This window comes from Dromiciops gliroides, chromosome 4, assembly GCF_019393635.1.
Source record: "Dromiciops gliroides isolate mDroGli1 chromosome 4, mDroGli1.pri, whole genome shotgun sequence".
Classification (NCBI taxonomy): domain Eukaryota; kingdom Metazoa; phylum Chordata; class Mammalia; order Microbiotheria; family Microbiotheriidae; genus Dromiciops; species Dromiciops gliroides.
This window is the reverse complement of record NC_057864.1, coordinates 183,661,523-183,680,351: the sequence shown is the minus strand read 5'-3', so window position 1 is coordinate 183,680,351 and position 18,829 is coordinate 183,661,523. Positions and strand designations below refer to the sequence as shown.

The 18,829-nt window shown below is 43.7% G+C and overlaps 1 protein-coding gene across 1 annotated transcript; it reads right to left on the bottom strand.

The window, feature by feature from the left end:
• Positions 1-2,081: 2,081 nt before the first annotated feature.
• On the bottom strand, positions 2,082-17,508 carry GSDMB (gasdermin B). Its single transcript, XM_044003268.1, is given in 14 exon segments — positions 2,082-2,522; positions 2,807-2,880; positions 3,878-4,010; positions 4,178-4,324; positions 4,411-4,427; positions 5,577-5,600; positions 8,158-8,196; positions 8,851-8,950; positions 9,127-9,283; positions 10,009-10,178; positions 14,870-14,877; positions 15,157-15,283; positions 15,285-15,400; positions 17,379-17,508. Coding segments are annotated over 13 exon segments (1,293 nt in total). The 5' UTR covers positions 15,387-15,400; positions 17,379-17,508; the 3' UTR covers positions 2,082-2,327.
• Between the last annotated feature and the right edge of the window lie 1,321 nt (positions 17,509-18,829).

Sequence of the window (18,829 nt, the reverse complement as noted above, 5' to 3'; positions counted from 1 at the left end):
GCCTGTTAGGGGCAGCTAGGTGGCTCAGTGGATAGAGCACCGGCCCTGGATTCAGGAGGACCTGAGTTCAAATTTGGCCTCAGACACTTAACACTTACTAGCTGTGTGACCCTGGGCAAGTCACTTAACCCCAATTGCCTCACTAAAAAAAAAAAAAAAAAAGAATAGAAGCCTGTTGAGGGAAGAGCCTGTTCCATTTTGTCTGTGTTTGTATCCCTGGGGCTTAATACCATGCCTGGCACATAGAAAGCACTTAATAAATGCTTGTTGCCTGCCTGCCTAAGGGGTGCCCTCTCCCAGGAGGTCTTTTTTTTCCTCTCTCTCTCTCTCTCTCTCTCTCTCTCTTTCTTTTTTTGCAGGGCAATGAGGGTTAAGTGACTTGCCCAGGATCACACAGCTAGTAAGTGTCAAGTGTCTAAGGTTGGATTTGAATTCAAGTCCTCCCAGATCCAAAGCTGGTGCTTTATCCACTGTGCCACCTAGCTGCCCATCCCAGGAGGTCTTTAAGTGAAAGCTAGATGGTCATTGAGTAGAATGTAGATAAAATTTTTGTTCCAGTTATCTCAATAGAGTTTAATAAAAGAAACTGAAGCACAGAATTCTGAACTTTATCAATTTATCAGCATGGAGTGAACCTGTTAACAAAGTGGATCATTTAGGTCAGTAACACAGAGGAAAAGGAGTAAACATAGAACAAAGAACAGAACTGGGTAGGTGAGTTATAGGGTTGACAGCATCATGGGAGTGAGGACAACATGGTTGGTTACATTAAGAAGAGGGCTGGGGCAGCTAGGTGGCACAGTGGATAGAGCACCAGCCCAGGAGTCAGGAGTACCTGAGTTCAAATCCAGCCTCAGACACTTAACACTTACTAGCTGTGTGACCCTGGGCAAGTCACTTAACCCCAATTGCCTCACTGAAAAAAAACAAACAAACAAAAGAAGAGAGGGCTGGGGACAGCTAGGTGGCACAGTGGATAGAGCACCAGCCCTGAATTCAGTAGGACCCGAGTTCAAATCCGGCCTCAGACACTTGATACTTACTAGCTGTGTGACCTTGGGCAAGTCACTTAACCCCAATTGCCAGAAGAAGGAGGAGGAGGAGGAGAAAAAGAGGCTAACATAGGGTTGGAAACTACCCGTCTATATCTTCAAGGAATGCTTAATTGATTTGTGGGACCCATCAGCATCCCAAGGCCACTGATAGTGGACCAGGGATAGCAAGTTCCCTGGCTCCTAGGAAGAAGTTAATTGTAGAACAGGCAACGATAGACAACATATCTTGTGGAAATGTACCAGGTAGGCTTGTAGGCCTTCAAAGACAGCAAAGAGATGTCATAGAATTTTTCTGAAGAAATTATGAGGGATAACAAGTTTTCTCTTAACTAATTCAGAGGGGTAGATGAACTCTTGTGACTAAGAAATGTTCATTGTTTGAGTCCACTTTCAAGATCAGAGATAGTGGACCAAACTCCTTGGTATCTACCTGCATCCCTCAAGGATAGCAGATTTTCTTGAGGCAAGAATAGAACAGTGCACTTACTAGCTGTGTGACCCTGGGTAAGTCACTTAACCCTCATTGCCCCACAGGCACAGTGGATAAAGCACTGGTCCTGGCTTCAGGAGTACCTGAGTTCAAATCCAGCCTCAGACACTTGACACTTACTAGCTCTGTGACCTTGGGCAAGTCACTTAACCCCCATTGCCCCACCAAAAAAAAAAATAGAACAGTGATTAGTAGAAGAACTAGATTTCTAACCTAACTCATTACAGGCCATCTGCATTTCTGAACTAAGTTCAAAGACAAAGAACCATGACTTAGGCAGTTACAGGATGAAATCAATTAACCATAAATAGGATCAATTAAAAAAGAAACAGAAGTGGCACAGTGGATAAAGCACCGGCGCTGGATCCAGGAGGACCTGAGTTCAAATTCGGCCTCTGACACTTAACACTTACTAGCTGTGTGACCCTGGGCAAGTCACTTAACCCCCATTGCCCTGCCAAAAAATAAAAAAAGAAAGAAAGAAAGAGAATCAATTTAATATCTTCAAGGTACAGGTTGTCTTAGGAGACCTCTAGAACCCCTTTCAACACTGAGATTCTGTGAAACTGATTTATTACAAAGGCAAAATTAAGCAGTTCTTATCCTCAGGGAGCTTACAATCTACTGTACAAAGAACAGTATACTCCATGTCTTTGATCATTTTCTTTTCTTCTTTGGAATGAAATCATGTGAAGCTATTTTGATTGACAATCTGGTGGTTTGAGATTGAAACTATCCAGCCCTGGGAAACAAAATTAGAGGACAGCACTGGGACCTTGGGCTTATATTACCATCAGGAGAGAAAGGGCTGTGTAGAGGACACAGAGTGAGTGACATGTGTCTGAGTCCCAGGTGACACAGAGCTTTTCTTTGTACTCTGGGTCACATGTTCTCACAAGCATGTGGGTGACTGAGTCATCCATCAGAGGGAATGGTTTTGGCTCACTCTTGGAGGTCTGCTTTAGGATGTCCTTCACCTGGAAGGAAGGGAGTTTTGCTATAGATAGTCAATAGTTCGACTAAGATAATCAACTATAAGGTCGTTTCCAACTTGAAGAGTCTATGATGCCCACCAGATTTAAAGACACTGGGACTAATCTCTATCTCTCCTCCCCACCTTTTTCTACATGCTCTCAGCTCCCCAGACTCTAGAGGATGCCCCTTTCTTATTTGGAAAAGCAGCGGCAACTGTTTCCCCACACCCCTCCTCCTTATCCCCCAGCCCCAGAGCTCTTTCCCAAAGAGGCCCAGACTTTCTCACCAACTTCATCAACTCAGACAAGCGCCTCTCTTCCATAACCACAGCCAGCAGCTTCTGTTGCACCTCTTCCAGTTCTGGGAACAGAGAGCAGAGGTGGATGAAGAAAAGGGTGTGGGTCTTGCTTCCCAGATTAGGTCACCGGCTGGGAGGCACCATAAGCAAACTCTTGAGGGGCACCTGGAAATGGTGGATGGGGAGTCATCCAGTTGGGATAATAATAATAGGGGCAGCTAGGTAGTGCAGTGGGTAGAGCACTAGCTTTGGAGTCAGGAAGACCCGAGTTCAAATCTGGCCTCAGACACTTGACACTTACTAGCCGTGTGACCCTGGACAAGTCACTTAACCCCAGTTGCCTCACAAAAAAAAAAAAAGAGATAATAATAGTAGCTAGCATTTACATAGCACTTATGGGGCAGCTAGGTGACACAGTGGATAGAGCACTAGGTTTGGAATCAGGAAGACTGAGTTCAAATCCGGCCTCAAACACTTAGTTAGCTGTATGACCCTGGGAAAGTCACTTATCCTTGTTTGCTTCAGTTTTCACATCTGTAAAATGGGCTGGAGAAGGAAATGGCAAACCACTCCAATGTCACTGCCAAAAGAACCCCAGATGAGGTCAGGGAGAGTCAGAAATGGCTGAACAACAACATAGAGCACTTTAGGGCTTGCAATTTGATCCTCACAACAACCCTTTAAGGTAGAGGCTATTATTATCTCCATTTTACAAATGAGGAAGCTGAGGCTGAGAGAGGTTAATTGACTTGTCCAGAATCAACCAATAAGAAGTATTTGAGGCAGGATTCAAATTCAGATCTTCCTGACTCCGGGTTCAGAGATCTACCCAATGTACTATCAAAGTGCCTAGGCTGGGGGGTGAAGGGTGTTGTCCTCCAGGAGGCCAGCCAGAAGGAGAAAATAGAAGCGGCACCCTTCACCTCTGTGAAATGACAGTTTATTCAAAGGTGCAGTGGGAGGAACAATCAGCTCCATTTAATTGCCCCCCAATAAATGTTGGCCTTACTCCCCACCCAGCCACTATGCCCGAGATATTGCCCCCACCCTTTTTCTCACCTGTCAGTGCGTCAAGGAAGTACAGCATGACATCACCCCTTTGCAGTATGAAGCTCCCACAAGCATCAAACAGTATGCTCAGAAGAGGGTCCTCAGAATACCTTAGCTCTTCCGTGAGAAAGGTAATCCTGACCTGGTGGCCAAGAAAAGGATGACAGGAGACAAAGGTATGAACTCCATGACCTTCTCACTTGCCCCACAAAACAGCTCTTTGAAATTCTACCCGCAGATTCCCTCCCCCCCCAACTCCTCACCCTTCCTCTCTAGCCAAGCTGGGGGTTGGGAGGTGGGCCCTCTCACCTTTTCCTCCAGTTCCCCCAGTGTCCCATCCTGCAGATGCCTTTTAATTGAGTCCGGCACGTCCTTCTGTTCCATTCCTGTCAGGTGTTGGAGCTCCCATTTCAAGTCCTTCACCTTCTCCTGCAGATCCCTGAAGCTCTTCAGGGGCTTTCAGGGTTCCTCAGCCTCCCTTACTGAGGAGAAGAGGGTGGAGAATAGCTTGCACTGGCCAGCCTGCTGCCCCTTCCCAGGACCCTCATGTAGTTTTCTTCTAGGGGCCCCAGTCAGAGGATTCTTCTCTTCAGCCCTTCATTTGCTTGATGTACCATTGAATCATAGATTTAGAGCCTGAAGGGACCCGAAAGGCTGAGCCCAACCCCCTCATTTTATAGCTAAGGACACCGAGACCCAAAGAGGCTAAATAATTTGCCCAGAGACACATTCCAGGTGTCTGAGGCTAGATTTGAACCTAGGTCTTCCTTGCTCCTAGTCGAGTGCCCTAAGTGGGACACAACTACCAGAGGTGCTTAACTTGGAGTCCATGAACTTTTTTGATTTTTAAAAAATATTTTGATCATTGAAGTGTACAACATAATTGGTTTCCTTGTCAATCCTATGTATATTATCTAATGCATTTTATTGTTTTTTTGGGGGGGGCGGTTGGGTGAAGTAATTGGGGTTAAGTGACTTGCCCAGGGTCACACAGCTAGTAAGTGTTAAGCGTCTGAGGCCGGATTTGAACTCAGGTCCTCCTGAATCCAGGGCCGGTGCTTTGTTCATTGTGCCACCTAGCTGCCCCTATCTAATGCATTTTAAAACATTATTCTGGGGGCAGCTAGGTGGCACAATGAACAAAGCACCGGCCCTGGATTCAGGAGGACCTGAGTTCAAATCCGGCCTCAGACGCTTAACACTTACTAGCTGTGTGACCCTGGGCAAGTCACTTAACCCCCATTGCCCCACCCCCCCAAAAAACCAAAAACATTATTCTGAGTAGGAGTCCATAAGCTTCACCAGACTGGCCCATGACATGATAAAGGTTAAGAACCCAACATGCCACCATGCTACTTCCCCCAACTCATTTTCCCTAGCTAAGATTCCATCCTCCCCTTTGCGGCAGGCTCAGAGCCTTGACAGTTTCCCTTACTGCTATCAACCCAACACCTCATTCTAATTGGGTTACAACCCACTGGGCTCCACATTCCAGCCACTCAAGCTGAATATTTCAGGGGAGGAATCAAGGGTCAAGGAGGGGGAATAATCTCACTCTCCTTGGAGTTGGGGTCTCCAAGGATAACCTCCAGTGGGTATGGGTGGGGTATTGATCTTAGACATCCTGCCCCACCTTCAGATTGCAGGGGTCACTGATCACCTTTTTGAGGTCTGAAGCCCAACTTCCTTTGGTAGCTGGTTCACTTACCTGATCTGTAGGCACTATCACTTTCTGTAACAAAAAAAGAACAGTGGTCACAGAGGGTGAGACATAACAGTAGGGACTAAATCTTACCTAACCTGTATCCCCCTCGGCACTTGTGCACAGTAGCTTTATTGTTTTTTTTGTTGTGGTGTGTCGGCCAAGTCTCATCATCCCCTTGATGATAGCATCACTGAATTCTTGAGAGCTGTTTAGCATCTCTCTAGGCCAACCCGTCCCTGAAGGAATCTATCCCCACTACATCAAAAAAGATGAGTCTCTCCATCCAGCCTCTGCACGAAGACCTCCAATGAGAAGGAGGAAGGCGCCACCTCAGAAGGCAGCTCATTCCACTATGGAATGCCTCGAAGTATTCGGAAGTGGTTTGGTTTGGTTTTCCCTAACATAAAGCCTATATTTGACATCTTTCTAATTCCCAACCATGGCTCCTGGTTCTGCCCTTTGAAACCACAGAGACTAAGCCAATCCATCTTCCACAAAACAGCCATCATGACCCTCTGCATCTTCTTTCTGGCTGGCGCTGGCCAGTCTACCTGCCCCTTCCCTAAGACCCTCATATAGCTTTCTTCTTCGGGCCCTGGCCAAAGGATTCTTCTTCACAGCTTCGTTTGCTTAATTCATCATCGGATTGTAGATTCAGAGCAGGAAGAGACTAGAGAAGCTGAGTCCAACCCTCTCATTTTACAGAAAAGGAAACTGAGGCTCCTAGAGGTTAAGTGAATATACACAGCTCCTTCAACTGAACCTTGTTTGTCTCCCAGTGCCTATTACAGGGCCTGACATGCAGTAGACACTTGTTAAATGCATACTTTCTTGGCATGCTATGGCTTCAAGGCCCTTTGTGGGTCATTCTCCTTTTATCAATGCCTTCATTATACTGGTGTCCAGAACTGAATATGACAACCCCTTAGGTGTTTAATCTACCTCCACCCCCAGCACCCTGGTTCCTGAGGAGGGGGCCACCTTTCCTATATTCCCTTCTCCCCATGGGCTTTCTAGGTAATTATACGATCGAAGTTCTAGAGTTGGAAGGGATCCCAGAGACATTCTAGTCCTAACCCCTTCATTTTACAGATGAGAAAACTGAGGCCCACAGGGGCTAAGTGACTTGCCCAAGGTCATACTGGTAGTGACAAAGGCAGGATTTCAAACTTTCCAGGGGGCCATGTCATATTTTCTGTTAAAGCTAGAAATTTGAAGCCTAGAACTTTTTTTTTTTGGCAAGGTAATGAGGGTTAAGTGACTTGCCCAGAGTCACACACCTAGTAAGTGTCAAGTGTCTGAGGCCAGATTTGAACTCAGGTCCTCCTGAATCCAGGGCCAGTGCTTTATCCACTGTGCCACCTAGCTACCCCATAATTCTGTTTTGTTTTGGGTTTTTTTTGGGGGGACAGTGAGGGTTAAGTGACTTGCCCAGGGCCACACAGCTATTAAGTGTCAAGCTTCTGAGTCAGATTTGAACTCAGGTCCTCCTGAATCCAGGGCCAGTGCTTTATCCACTTCACCACCTAGCTGCCCTAAGGGCTAGAACTTTAAAAAGGACCCCCTCCCCCTTGTTGTTGTTGTTGTTGTTCAAGTCATTTCTGACTCTCTGAGACCTCACTTGGAGTTTTCCTTGGTAGAGATACTAAAGTGGTTTGCCATTTCCTTCTCCTGTTCATTTTACAGGTGAGGAAACTGAAGCAAACTGGGTTAAGTGACTTGCCCAGGGTCACACAGCTAGTAAATGTCAAGTATCTGAGACTGGATTTGAACTCAAGTCCTCCTGAATCCAGGGCCAGTGCTTTATCCACTGCACCACCTCGCTGCCCCCCCAAAATCTAGCACTCTTGCTATCACATTGTGTTGCTTTCTCTAATACCCTATCATGGTCCCACAACAGGTGGATCTGTTGGCAAGACATAGTGGCCATCCAAGATAAGTAAAACCTGCCCCATGGCTACATCAGACAATGTCAGAATGGCAACTAGACCCTGGGTCTCCTGACTCTTCTCAGTCTCCGGTGACAGTGTATGAATCTTTCTTTTTAAACTGAGCAGAACGTGGACCCTCACCACTTCTGTGACTTCCTGTTGGGCCCTTCGGGAAGTGCTTCAGTGGTCATTAAGTTACTTCTGCCCCAGCTTGGAATCACAGAATCATAGACAGAGATCAAAGGGACCAGTTAATCTCACCCTCTCATTTTACAAATAAAGAAGCTGAGACCCAGATAGAAAAATGACTTCCCCAAGGTCACACAGCTGATTAAACAGCAGATATGAGACTAAAAGTCAGGGCTTTTGATTCCTAGAGTGTTATTTCCACTACAACTCAATCTGTTTCTTCATATGGGGCTGCCTTTTCCCACCCACCCACCCTAGCATCCTGCCCCAGAGCTTTTTTCATGTTCTTAGATAGGATAGAGACATCCCTGAGGAGAATTAAATTCTACTCTCAAAAAGGATCTCATTCCCCCTCCATTCAGAGGTTGTTCCAACCTGGAGAGAATCAGAGGCTCAGAAAGGACTAGGCTTTCTAGGAAAGGGGACAGAGCTGTAGAGAGAAACTGTCCAAATGGTATACTTACCTACAGGGAAAGAATTTTCATCATTAAAATGAGAAATTCCTAGAGAGGCAGAAAATAACAGTTCATATTGGTGGTACATTTGATTTTTGTGATCAATCAATAAACACTTATTAGGCACCTATGATGTGCCAGGCACCGTACTAAGTGCTGGGGCTACAAAAAGAAGACAAATCTCTGTCCTTAGGGAGCTTACAATCTAATAGAGTACACAATATGCAATCAAATATATAATATAACCCTATGATTCATCTTGCTGATGAAGAAACTAAGGCTCATCAAGGTTAAATGATTTGCCTAGGGTCACACAACTAATAAGGATCTAGAATAGGATTTGAACTCAGATCTTCCTGACTCCAGCCACTTATCCTCCTCCACTCAATGGGAAACAGGAAGGGCATCGTTTCTTCAGAACTTCCCCAGAAGAACCCTAGAAGGGCCATTTGTAGCTTTCTACTGAAAAGGCTGGGGTAGATCCCACAATGGTCCTCAGTAATCTGTGGGGCACAACACTGGTGAGGCCAGATGAGAATCATGACCCAAATTTTAAAGACCCACCCTCTCTCCTTCCCTGTCCTCCCCCTCCTATCCAATCTCCACTCCAGCTGTGACCTATCCTACCTATGCTCAAACTCTCTCACCCTTGAACAGAGCCCACAAGGCCACACCGATGCCCCTCCAAAGGCCTCTACTTACTACAATACTCCTCATCAAAGACCAGCAGGTTTACTCTGAAGGCAAGGACACTCTTAGAAGGGATGGTAATAGCACTGCTTTCTCTGATGTTGATATTTGCCTAGGACAAGAAGTGAACGTAAAAGGGAGGAAAAGAAGGCAGTGCCAGGTAATGTTTGCAGGGTCAGAGCAGAGGGGAGGGTCTGATGTCTGGAACTGAAGGCCCCTGGATGCCACAGGTCTGAGCCATTTTCATCCTTGCCACCATCCCCTCCCTGCCACTACCAGGATTCTAACATCTATTTTCTTCAAGAAGTTGAACCAAACATCCTCTGAATATTTCCCCTGTACTTCTTGTTCCTCTATTGTCTCCACAGTTTGTATCACCATGTACAGATTTTCTCCTCTTTCCTTTAATGCCTTGACTTCGGAAGGCTGCTCTGTCTTCAGCTTCCTAGAGAATGAGATAACCAGGCAGAGTGTGAGTTGAAAGACCTCCACCTACAGAACATTCCCTGACTCACTAGTGTCACCCGACCACCTTAAAAAAAACACTTACTCTAGGAACAAATTTAGTTTTTGAGAAGGAAGAGGTATAAGGAATTACCAAAGACCCCTTTTGGAATCCTCTTTAGGCCCAGGCTAATCCTAAAGGCAGAAGAACTCAGGGGGGCAGATGTGTAGTGAGGGAAGGAAGGCAATCGGAGAACTTTCCTTCACCCAAGGGCTTCTAGAACATTGGGGTCATTTCTGGAGCAACTCCAGATCTAGAAGCAGCCTGGCCCACCCTGAGAGAGCCAGCACAGAAGAAAAGTGGAATGGGCTTCCCATTCCCTTCCCAAGAGGCAGGAGCCTCTTACAATCCCAGTTTGAACATTTGGGATGGTTTTTCAGGCCCTGCAACTATCCTGACGGCTGGAGGCTTCACCCTCCCAAGCTGTCAGGGCTCCCCTGGCATCTGGCTAGTAGTTGTCCCCAGTGAAATGCATTGTGTCCTCAAGGTGTGCTCTCTGTCTAGCACTTTTCCTAAGGGGGAAGCAGGGTGAAGATCTTATGGGGAGAATGGGGATTGGGCAGGGGGGGAAGCTGGACAGCTGGGGTACAATATGCAGAGACTCCTGACCTCCCTCCCAGCCAAAATAGCCCCTCCCTTTTCCCTTCCCAAAGGCACAGACTCACCGATGGGACAAAGAGTCCTTTGTTGCCTGGGAGATCTCATAGCACTGTATCTTGAGGTCATGCTTTATAGAGGAGTCATCTTTCTTGTCTAAGTTTGTGTCTTTGGGTACATTCAACGTAATACTCATCTTCTTTTCCATATTGCTCTCAATGCTAAACTGGTTTTTTTTCTTTCACCTCTGGAGAAAAAAGGAAAGAGAGGGCAGAGATAATAGGCCTTAGATGAACCAAGAGATAGCCCTTATCCTTTTCCCAAAATGCAACAATTAAAATAACCTATTTCCTCCACAGTCCTACTTTCCCAAGAAAGCTTACCACCAGGGCCCTTTCTCACTCCCTCCAGGGATCCTGGAGAGAATCACAGGTTTGGTTGGGGTGGAGGTGGGAGAGTGGAACCTTGTGGATCTCTAAAGAGTCATTGAGTCAGTCCATGGGCTAGAAGGAACCAAGTGGACCATGGGCTGAGCACTGGAGGAAGCTAAGGATTTGAATGGAAAAGATGAGGAAGGAGTGAATTCCAGGCATGGGGAGAATACTTTTTTGAGTGTGATGGAACAGTTAGCAATCCACCTTGACTAAAAGATAGTATGCAGGCAGCTAGGTGGTACAGTGGATAGAGCACCGGCCCTGGATTCAGGAGGACCTGAGTTCAAATCCGGCCTCAGACACTTAACAACACTTACTAGCTGTGTGACCCTGGACAAGTCACTTAATCCCAATTGCTTCACAAAAAAAAAAAAAAAAAAAGGATAGTATGTGAAGGGGGATGATGTTAAATGAGGCTGGAAAGGTTGGTTTGACTGTGCATACCCTTTGATCCAGCAATACCACTGCTAGGTCTTTATCCCAAAGAGATCAAGGAAAAGGGGAAAGGACCTATACATACAAAAAGTATTTATAGCCGCTCTTTTTGTGGTGGCAAAGAATTGGAAATTGAAGGGATGTTCATCAGTGTGGGAATGGCTGAATAAGTTGTGGCATATGACTGTGAGAGGTGATTTCAGAAAAACATGACAAGACCCATATGAACTGAAGCAAAGTAAAATGAAAAGAACCAGGAAATCACTGTGCACAGTAATAGCAATGCTGTAATGATGACCAACTGTGAAAGACTTGGCTATTCTCAATACAATGATCCAAGACAATTCCAAAGGACCCAGGATGAAAAAATGCTATCCATCTCTAGAGGGATAACTGATGAACTCTGAATGCAAACTGAAGTATAATTTTCTCATTTTGTTTTTTCTTGCTTTTTAGTGAAATATGACTAATATAGAAATAATTTTTGCATGAGTTCCCATGTATAATTGATATAATTATGTTTGCCATAAATGCTTAGGTGGGGGAAGGGGTGGGAGGGAGAGAATTTGAAACTCAAAAAAATTTTCAAATGCCAAAAACAAATAAATAATTGAAAAATAATTAAAAAGAGGGGCAGCTAGGTGGCACAGTGGATAAAGCACCAGCCCTGGATTAAGGAGGACCTGAGTTCAAATCTGGCCTCAGACACTTGACACTAGCTGTGTGACCCTGGGCAAGTCACTTAACCCCCATTGCCCTGCAAAATGAAATTAAAAAATGTTACTGAAAAATAATTAAAAAGAAAACTCAACAGACCAAGTTCTGACAAGGAAATCCAAGAAAAGGAAGGAAGAAAGGAAGAAGGTTGGAGTAGAATTTATTATGCTTCAGCTGATGCAAAAAAGGCAGGAGTAGCAATTCTGATCTCAGACAAAATTATGGCTAAAATAGATTTAATTAAGAGATAAACAGGGTAACTACATTTTGATAAAAGGTACCATAGACAATGAAACAATGTCAATACTGAACCTATATGCATCAAGTACTATAGCATCTAGATTTTTAAAAGAAGGTGAAGATAGATAGTAATACTATAATAGTAGGGGACTTTAATCTTCCCTTCTCAGAACTAGATAAATCTAACCAAAGTTGATTAGTTAAGGAAGTTGAATAGAATTTTAGATAAACTAAAAATGATAGATAGCTGGAGAGAATTGAATAGAAATAGAAAGGAATGCATCTTTTTTTTTTTCTCAGCAGTTCATGGTACTTTTACAAAGACTGACTATTTTTAGTACATAAAAATTTTATTGTTAAAAGCAGAAATATTAAAAGTATCCTTTTCAGATCATAAATAAAATTATACTTAATAAGGGACCAAGGAAACAGATTAAAAACTGATTGGAGGGGCAGCTAGGTGGCACCATGGATAAAGCACCAGCCTTGGATTCAGGAGGACCTGAGTTCAGATATGACCTCAGACACTTGACACTAGCTGTGTGACCCTGGGCAAGTCACTTAACCCTCATTGCCCCGAAAAAAAAAAAACTGATTGGAGATTAAAGAAAAAAATGTTTGAGCTAAATTGTGGAGAGCCTTCAATTCTGGGTATTTGGATTTTTCCTGTCGACAATAGGAAACCACTAAAGGGTTTCAGGCAGGGGAGTGATATGATCAGATGTGTGCCTTAGGAAGACTTTCTTGGCAAATGTGTAAAAGATAGCTTTGAGAAGACAATGATGTAAGGCAAGCAAACAAGTTAGAAGATAAATATATAACACTTAAAACATATTATAGGGAAAAATTATAGGAGCTGTTTTAAGATGAATTCTTTTTTGCTGAGTGAAATGAGCAGAACCAAGAGAACATTGTACACAGTATCAACAATATTGTGTGATGATCAACTGTGATGGTATTAACTCTTCTCAGCAATACAATGATCCAAGATATTTCCAGAGGACTCATGATAGAAAGTGCTCTCCATATCCAGAAAAAAGAACTCTGGAATCTAGATACAGATTGGACCATGCTATTTCTACTTTTTTTTTTCTTTTTTGAGGTTTTTCCCTTTTGTTCTGATTCTTCTTTCACAACATGACTAATGCAGATAAATGTTTAGTGTGAATGTACATATATAACCTATATCAGATTGCTTTCAGTCTTGGAGAGGGATAAGGGAAGGGAGGGAGGGAGAATAAATTTGGAACTAGAAATCTTATAAAAACAAATGTTGAAAAGTATCTTTGGGGGCAGCTAGGTAGCTCAATGGATAAAGCACTAGCCCTGGATTCAGGAAGGTCTGAGTTCAAATTCGGCTTCAGACACTTGACACTAGCTGTGTGACTCTGGACAAGTCACTTAACCCTCATTGCCCCATTAAAAAATAAAAAGAAAAGTATCTTTACATGGAACTGGAAAATGATAAAATACTTTTATGATTAAAAAAATAAAGTGCCTAGCACATAGTAAGCACTTAAAAAAAAAAGATGAATTCTTTTTGTCAAATGAAAAATCCAATAATTCTCACACTGATATCTGCACCAACTCTTTTCCTCAAAAGGGTGTGTTTTGATCTCAACAGGTCAGAACGCTGATATGAATCTAAGAAAATTAAATTAAATATGAAGTAACATTTACAATTAAGTAATGTTCTACATTTAGGTACAAAAAATTAATTCCATTTTTACAGGCCCAACTAGACAAGTCTCCATGATAATGATCTCAGGATTTTAGTGCACTATTTGGCTCAGCCGAATAGGCGCCAACAGCAGCCCCTCAAAAATAGATGCAAGCCTCCATTAAAAAAGGCAGAGGAGGGGCAGCTAGGTGGCACAGTGGATAAAGCACCGGCCCTGGATTCAGGAGTGCCTGAGTTCAAATCCGGCCTCAGACACTTGACACTTACTAGCTGTGTGACCCTGGGCAAGTCACTTAACCCCAATTGCCTCACCAAAAAAAAAAAAAAAAAAAAAAGGCAGAGGAGGGGCAGCTAGGTGGCACGGTGGATAAAGCACCAGCCCTGGATTCAGGAGGACCTGAGTTCAAATCCGGCCTCAGACACTTGACACTTACTAGCTGTGTGACCCTGGGCAAGTCACTTAACCCCCATTGTCCTGGGGAAAAAAAAAAAAAGGCAGAGGGTCCAAAGCATGAGAGATGATAGCTTAGCTATACCCTATGGTCAGACCATATAGTATTTAGTTTAGGTCATCTCATTTTAGGAAAAAATATTGATAAACTGGGTTGTGCCCCAGAAACTGTGACCAGGAAGGGGAAAGAATTAGAAATTATGCCATATATGGATCATTTGAAGAAATTAGGTAAAAGTTTTGCCTAGAGAAGACTTGGCTGGAAGGAAAAATATGGTAGTCTTAGGATATTTGAGCCCAGTCTTATGAGAGAGGAAGTAGATTTGTCATATGTGGTCCCAAAGAGCAGAACCACAACATGGGTACATGTTGTAGAGGCAGATTTGGTTTCAATACAAGGAAAACCTTCCAAACATTTAGAGCTGCTGTCTTATCTCTCTCATCTTTGGAGATCTCCAAGTAGAACCTAGGCGGCCATGTGTTTGGGTTGTTCAAGTGTTGATTCTTTTTTTTTTTTTGTGGGGCAATGAGGGTTAAGTGACTTGCCCAGGGTCACTCAGCTAGTAAGTGTCAAGTGTCTGAGGCCAGATTTGAACTCAGGTCAACCTGAATCCAGGGCCGGTGCTTTATCCACTGTGCCACCTAGCTGCCCCCTCAAGTGTTGATTCTTAAGTTCAGGTGGAACTCATGTCCTTTTCTAAAAGCACCTACTTCCCAGGGTTGTGAGGATCAAATAAATGAGATAATTGTGAAGTGCTTATTAGCATAGTGCCTGGCACAAAGTAGGTGCCACTGAAATATTGGCTATCATTACTATTATTATGGTTATTGTTAGTATTATTATTATTATTTCCAAGTCATATTCAGGGATAAGTTTGGATTTTCATATATTTGATTTTTCTCATAACAAAATACACCCATGCCATAATAATTCTTGGCCCATGACCACTCTTCTCTATCTCCCTCTTCACCTTTGCCTCTTTAAATCTCTAGTCTGCTTTTAAGATTCATCTCAAATCCAACTTTCTACAGGCCTTTCCTGGTGCTCTTACTAATGCCCCTCCTCCCCAAGAATTACTTTGTGCGTATTTTGTATATATTTATATTTACGTGTCACCACACCCAGTAGAAAAAGACATCCTTGAGAAGTGGGGACCATCTCACTTTTGTCTTACACCATTGCCTGGCACACAGCTGTCAGCTCGGATGATTGGTCTCAGCATCCCATCCCTCTCTCTGTCACCCATATCATACTGACCTGTGCGGACACAGTCCAGCTCATCAGAGGCTTCCAGAAGGTCATCCACAGTAAGCCCTGTTGTCCAGTACTGAGGTTTAAAGAAAGAGAAAAGGCTCCTTCTTTTGTACACGAGAGAACAACAGTTGGAATTTGTTTGCGTCAATGAGGCTGTCAACAGGAATTAGGTCTCCCTTCCTACTCAGTTCGTGGACCACATTTCCAGTGACCATCTCAAATATGGACGACATTGTCAGTGAGGCAACTGTTGGGGAATAGGAATGGTGTTGGAGGAGACCAGTTTCAGGGCAACAGCACTAGAAGGAAAAAAAAAATCCCCTAGACAACTAGGAGTGCTGGACCTGGGGTCAGAAAGACCTGAGTTCAAATCCAGCCTCAGATACTTACTAGCTGTGTGACCCTGGGTAAATCATGTCACCTGTTTGCCTCAATTTCCCCAAGTGTAAAATGAGGATCATAACAGTACCTACCTCGTAGGGTTGTTATGAGAATCAAATGGGATAATATTGTAAAGATTAGTAGGCCCTACAGAAATGTTTATTCCCCTTCCCTTCTCAGTTTGGATTACAGGCCCTCTTGGAATGTTTGACCAACTGTGAGAAAATAATGGGTTTTGGGGCGCCCAGAGGGCCCCCCCCTCCAGGGGATAATATTAAGATTGATTGGATTGTCACTTAACCCCAATTGCCTCACTAAAAAAAAAAAAAAAGATCGATTGGATTGACTTTGCTGATTAACTCACTTAAAGTTAATTTAATTAAAACCACACCTAGGGAGGGGAGGGAGGGAGAAAAATTTGAAACTAGAAATCTTATAAAAACAAATGTTGAAAACTATCTCTACGTGTAACTGGAAAATAATAAAATACTTTTATGGAAAAAAATTTTTTTAAAAATTTAAGAAATAAAAAAAATTCTGAAACAAAAACAAAAAACAAAAACCATACCTACCTGAAAGCCTGGCTCTCAGAGGGTGTGTTCTCTTAACTCTGACCTCAGCACTTTCTGCTCATGGACCACTCTCAAGTCCAGTAAACCAATAGATTTGAATAACCGGACCCAGAGAAAGCTTACACACACACACACACACACACACACACACACACCCTCAGACGTGCTGGTGGTGGAGGACATAGAGAAAAAAGGAAGCCAGGCTGACCTCTCTTGCTCCTCTATGCTAGATAGGCCCTCAACTTTCTGAGCTATGCGTTCTCTCTTTACTAATATTTGGTATGTTTTAATAAATGCTTAATGCCCAAAGCTGGTGCTAAAGCTTCTATTTTATAAGTAGCAATATATTAGAAACCCCAGCTAATTTTCCCTAAACTTTGGAAATAAGGTGACCACATATAATTTTGAATACAACCTTTGGACCTCCTTTATTGGCAGAGATAAAGATAATTCCTTAAAAGAAACTGAAAGAGAAACGATGGCAAAGGAAGAAAAGCAAGGTGCTAGGAATGGAGCAGATCTCTTTTCCTATCCCTAAAAGCCAAGGTTTGCAAACGGAGCTCCCCAAGTTTCAGAAACATGTCCCCATGGCCAATTTTAGAGTAAAGGCATCTCCAGAAGAAAGGCTTCTCCTCTTTGCTGTCCCCATCCTTCTAGCTCTCCAGGATATCAATTTGTTCCCCTTAGGGGACTTGGCATTTCCTTCCCTTCTTGGACTCCTCCCCTCCATTCAGATAGTCTACCCTTGATTCCTCTGCTGCCCTCCATGGCTAGAACTCTCCTCATTTCCTGAATCACATTTCCCCAGGGGCCACCTTCCAACATCTGCAAAAGCCTTTCAGTGCCTACCACTCAAGAAGTTTGTAGGGGAGAGGACTAGATGTGGGAGTCAGAAGAGACCTGGGCTTGAAGGGCAAGTCACTTAACTTTCTGGAGTCTTGCTTTCCTTACATATCAAACACATAAAGTGCTAGAAAGATGTCTGCCATTGTTGCTATTAGTCATCTCCTTCTCCTGGCTATCTGAACTCTGCATGGAAGGCCTTTTCTCCTTTGCATCCTTATCTCCATTCCCAAGAGCTATACCAGAAGCCACTTCCAACTTGTATCTGCTCCAGTAAGATTTCTGAGAATCCCCAGGATGTCTCCCTAATTCCATGACCCCAAGGACACCAGGAATCATGCTAGCAGTCCCTAGTGAGGGGCCCGGATGGTCAATTCTTAAACTCACTAATGTTCCCTCCCTGCAACCCACTGTCCATCAAAAGCTTACCAGTGGGCTTATAATGCTACTCAGCAATTCTGGTGCTCCAGAAATTTGTTCACTCTGAAAAGCGTAGCAGGAATCCTGTGGCCAGTGTGTTTCAAGGAGATCCAAAGAAATGAAAACTTCTGCAGATCACAAGCTGGCTAAATGAGGCCCCTCCCCACTGGTTGGGTGGGGCAGAGTGTACTCTTATCTTGAGCACCAACTTCCAAAGTTGGCATTGTGACTAATTTTCTAGCTAGCTAGGGTTTACTTATTAATTAGAAGCTTTAGCATCGGGGCAGCTAGGTGGCGCAGTGGATGGAGCGCCAGCCCTGGATTCAGGAGGACTTGAGTTCGGATCCGGCCTCAGACACTTAACACTTGCTGGCTGCATGACTGGGCAAGTCACTTGGCCCCAATTGCCTCACTAAAAAAAGAAAAAAAAAAAGAAGCTTTAGCACCAATTTTGGGTATTAAGCATTTTATTAGTGAAAAGGAGAACACATGGAGTTCAGAAAGTTAAGAAACCTATCTACCCTAGAAGAAAGATAAGAGTTCAGCCTGGCCTGTTTCTTCCAAGAGTGCTGTGCTACCAAGCTCCTGTTCAAGCCATAAACTGAGAGAGGAAGTTCTTCCTACGTCCCCAGAAGAAGAAGAGCTTACATACTGCTTCAAGCTAATTGGCCAGCATCACCCAAATCCATTGGTTCACTGGACTTGAGGGTGGTCCCGTGTTGAGATCAGCTGAGAACAATATCCTCTTGAGGGGCAGGCAGGTGTGGTTTCAACTGAATTAACTTTAAGTGGGTTAATCTGCTAATCAGTCTCAGTCAATCCAATCAGTCCAAATCAATCTGGGGCCTTTGGGTGTTGGCAAAGCCCATTATTTTTTCAAGCATGAAAATAAAAAAAGGACCAACGTAAAATAGATTCATTGTTACTTTAATCATAATACATTTGGAAATTTTGCTTGTTTTATTTGTGATGGTGGGGGAAATCAGTGTGCTCATCTATTGGAAAATGGCTGTATCTAGTTTATCAAAAATTATAAATATGAACAAAACATGGGAAAAGGACTAGAGAAAGTGACACAGAACCAGAACAAAAATAAAGCCAAGTCTTAGGTAAGGGAGCTTCAGGTGGAAGGGATGGGGACAAAAGTAAAGATGGTATTTATTGGCTGTTAATTTCTTCCTTTGTTAAAATGTACAAGACAGGGCAGCTAGGTGGTGAAATGGATGGAGCACCAGCTCTGTACTCAGGAGGACCTGAGTTCAGGTCCAACCTTAGACACTTGACACTTGCTGGCTGTGTGACCCTGGCCAAATCACTTGGCCCTTGTGGCCCTACCAAAAAAAAAAATGCACAAGACAATAAGCCTGTGGTTTTATGATGATCTTATTCCTTATTGTGTACATAGCTTTTTATTCAGTTTATGATTGGGGGGGAGTGGGGCAATGGGGGTTAAGGGACTT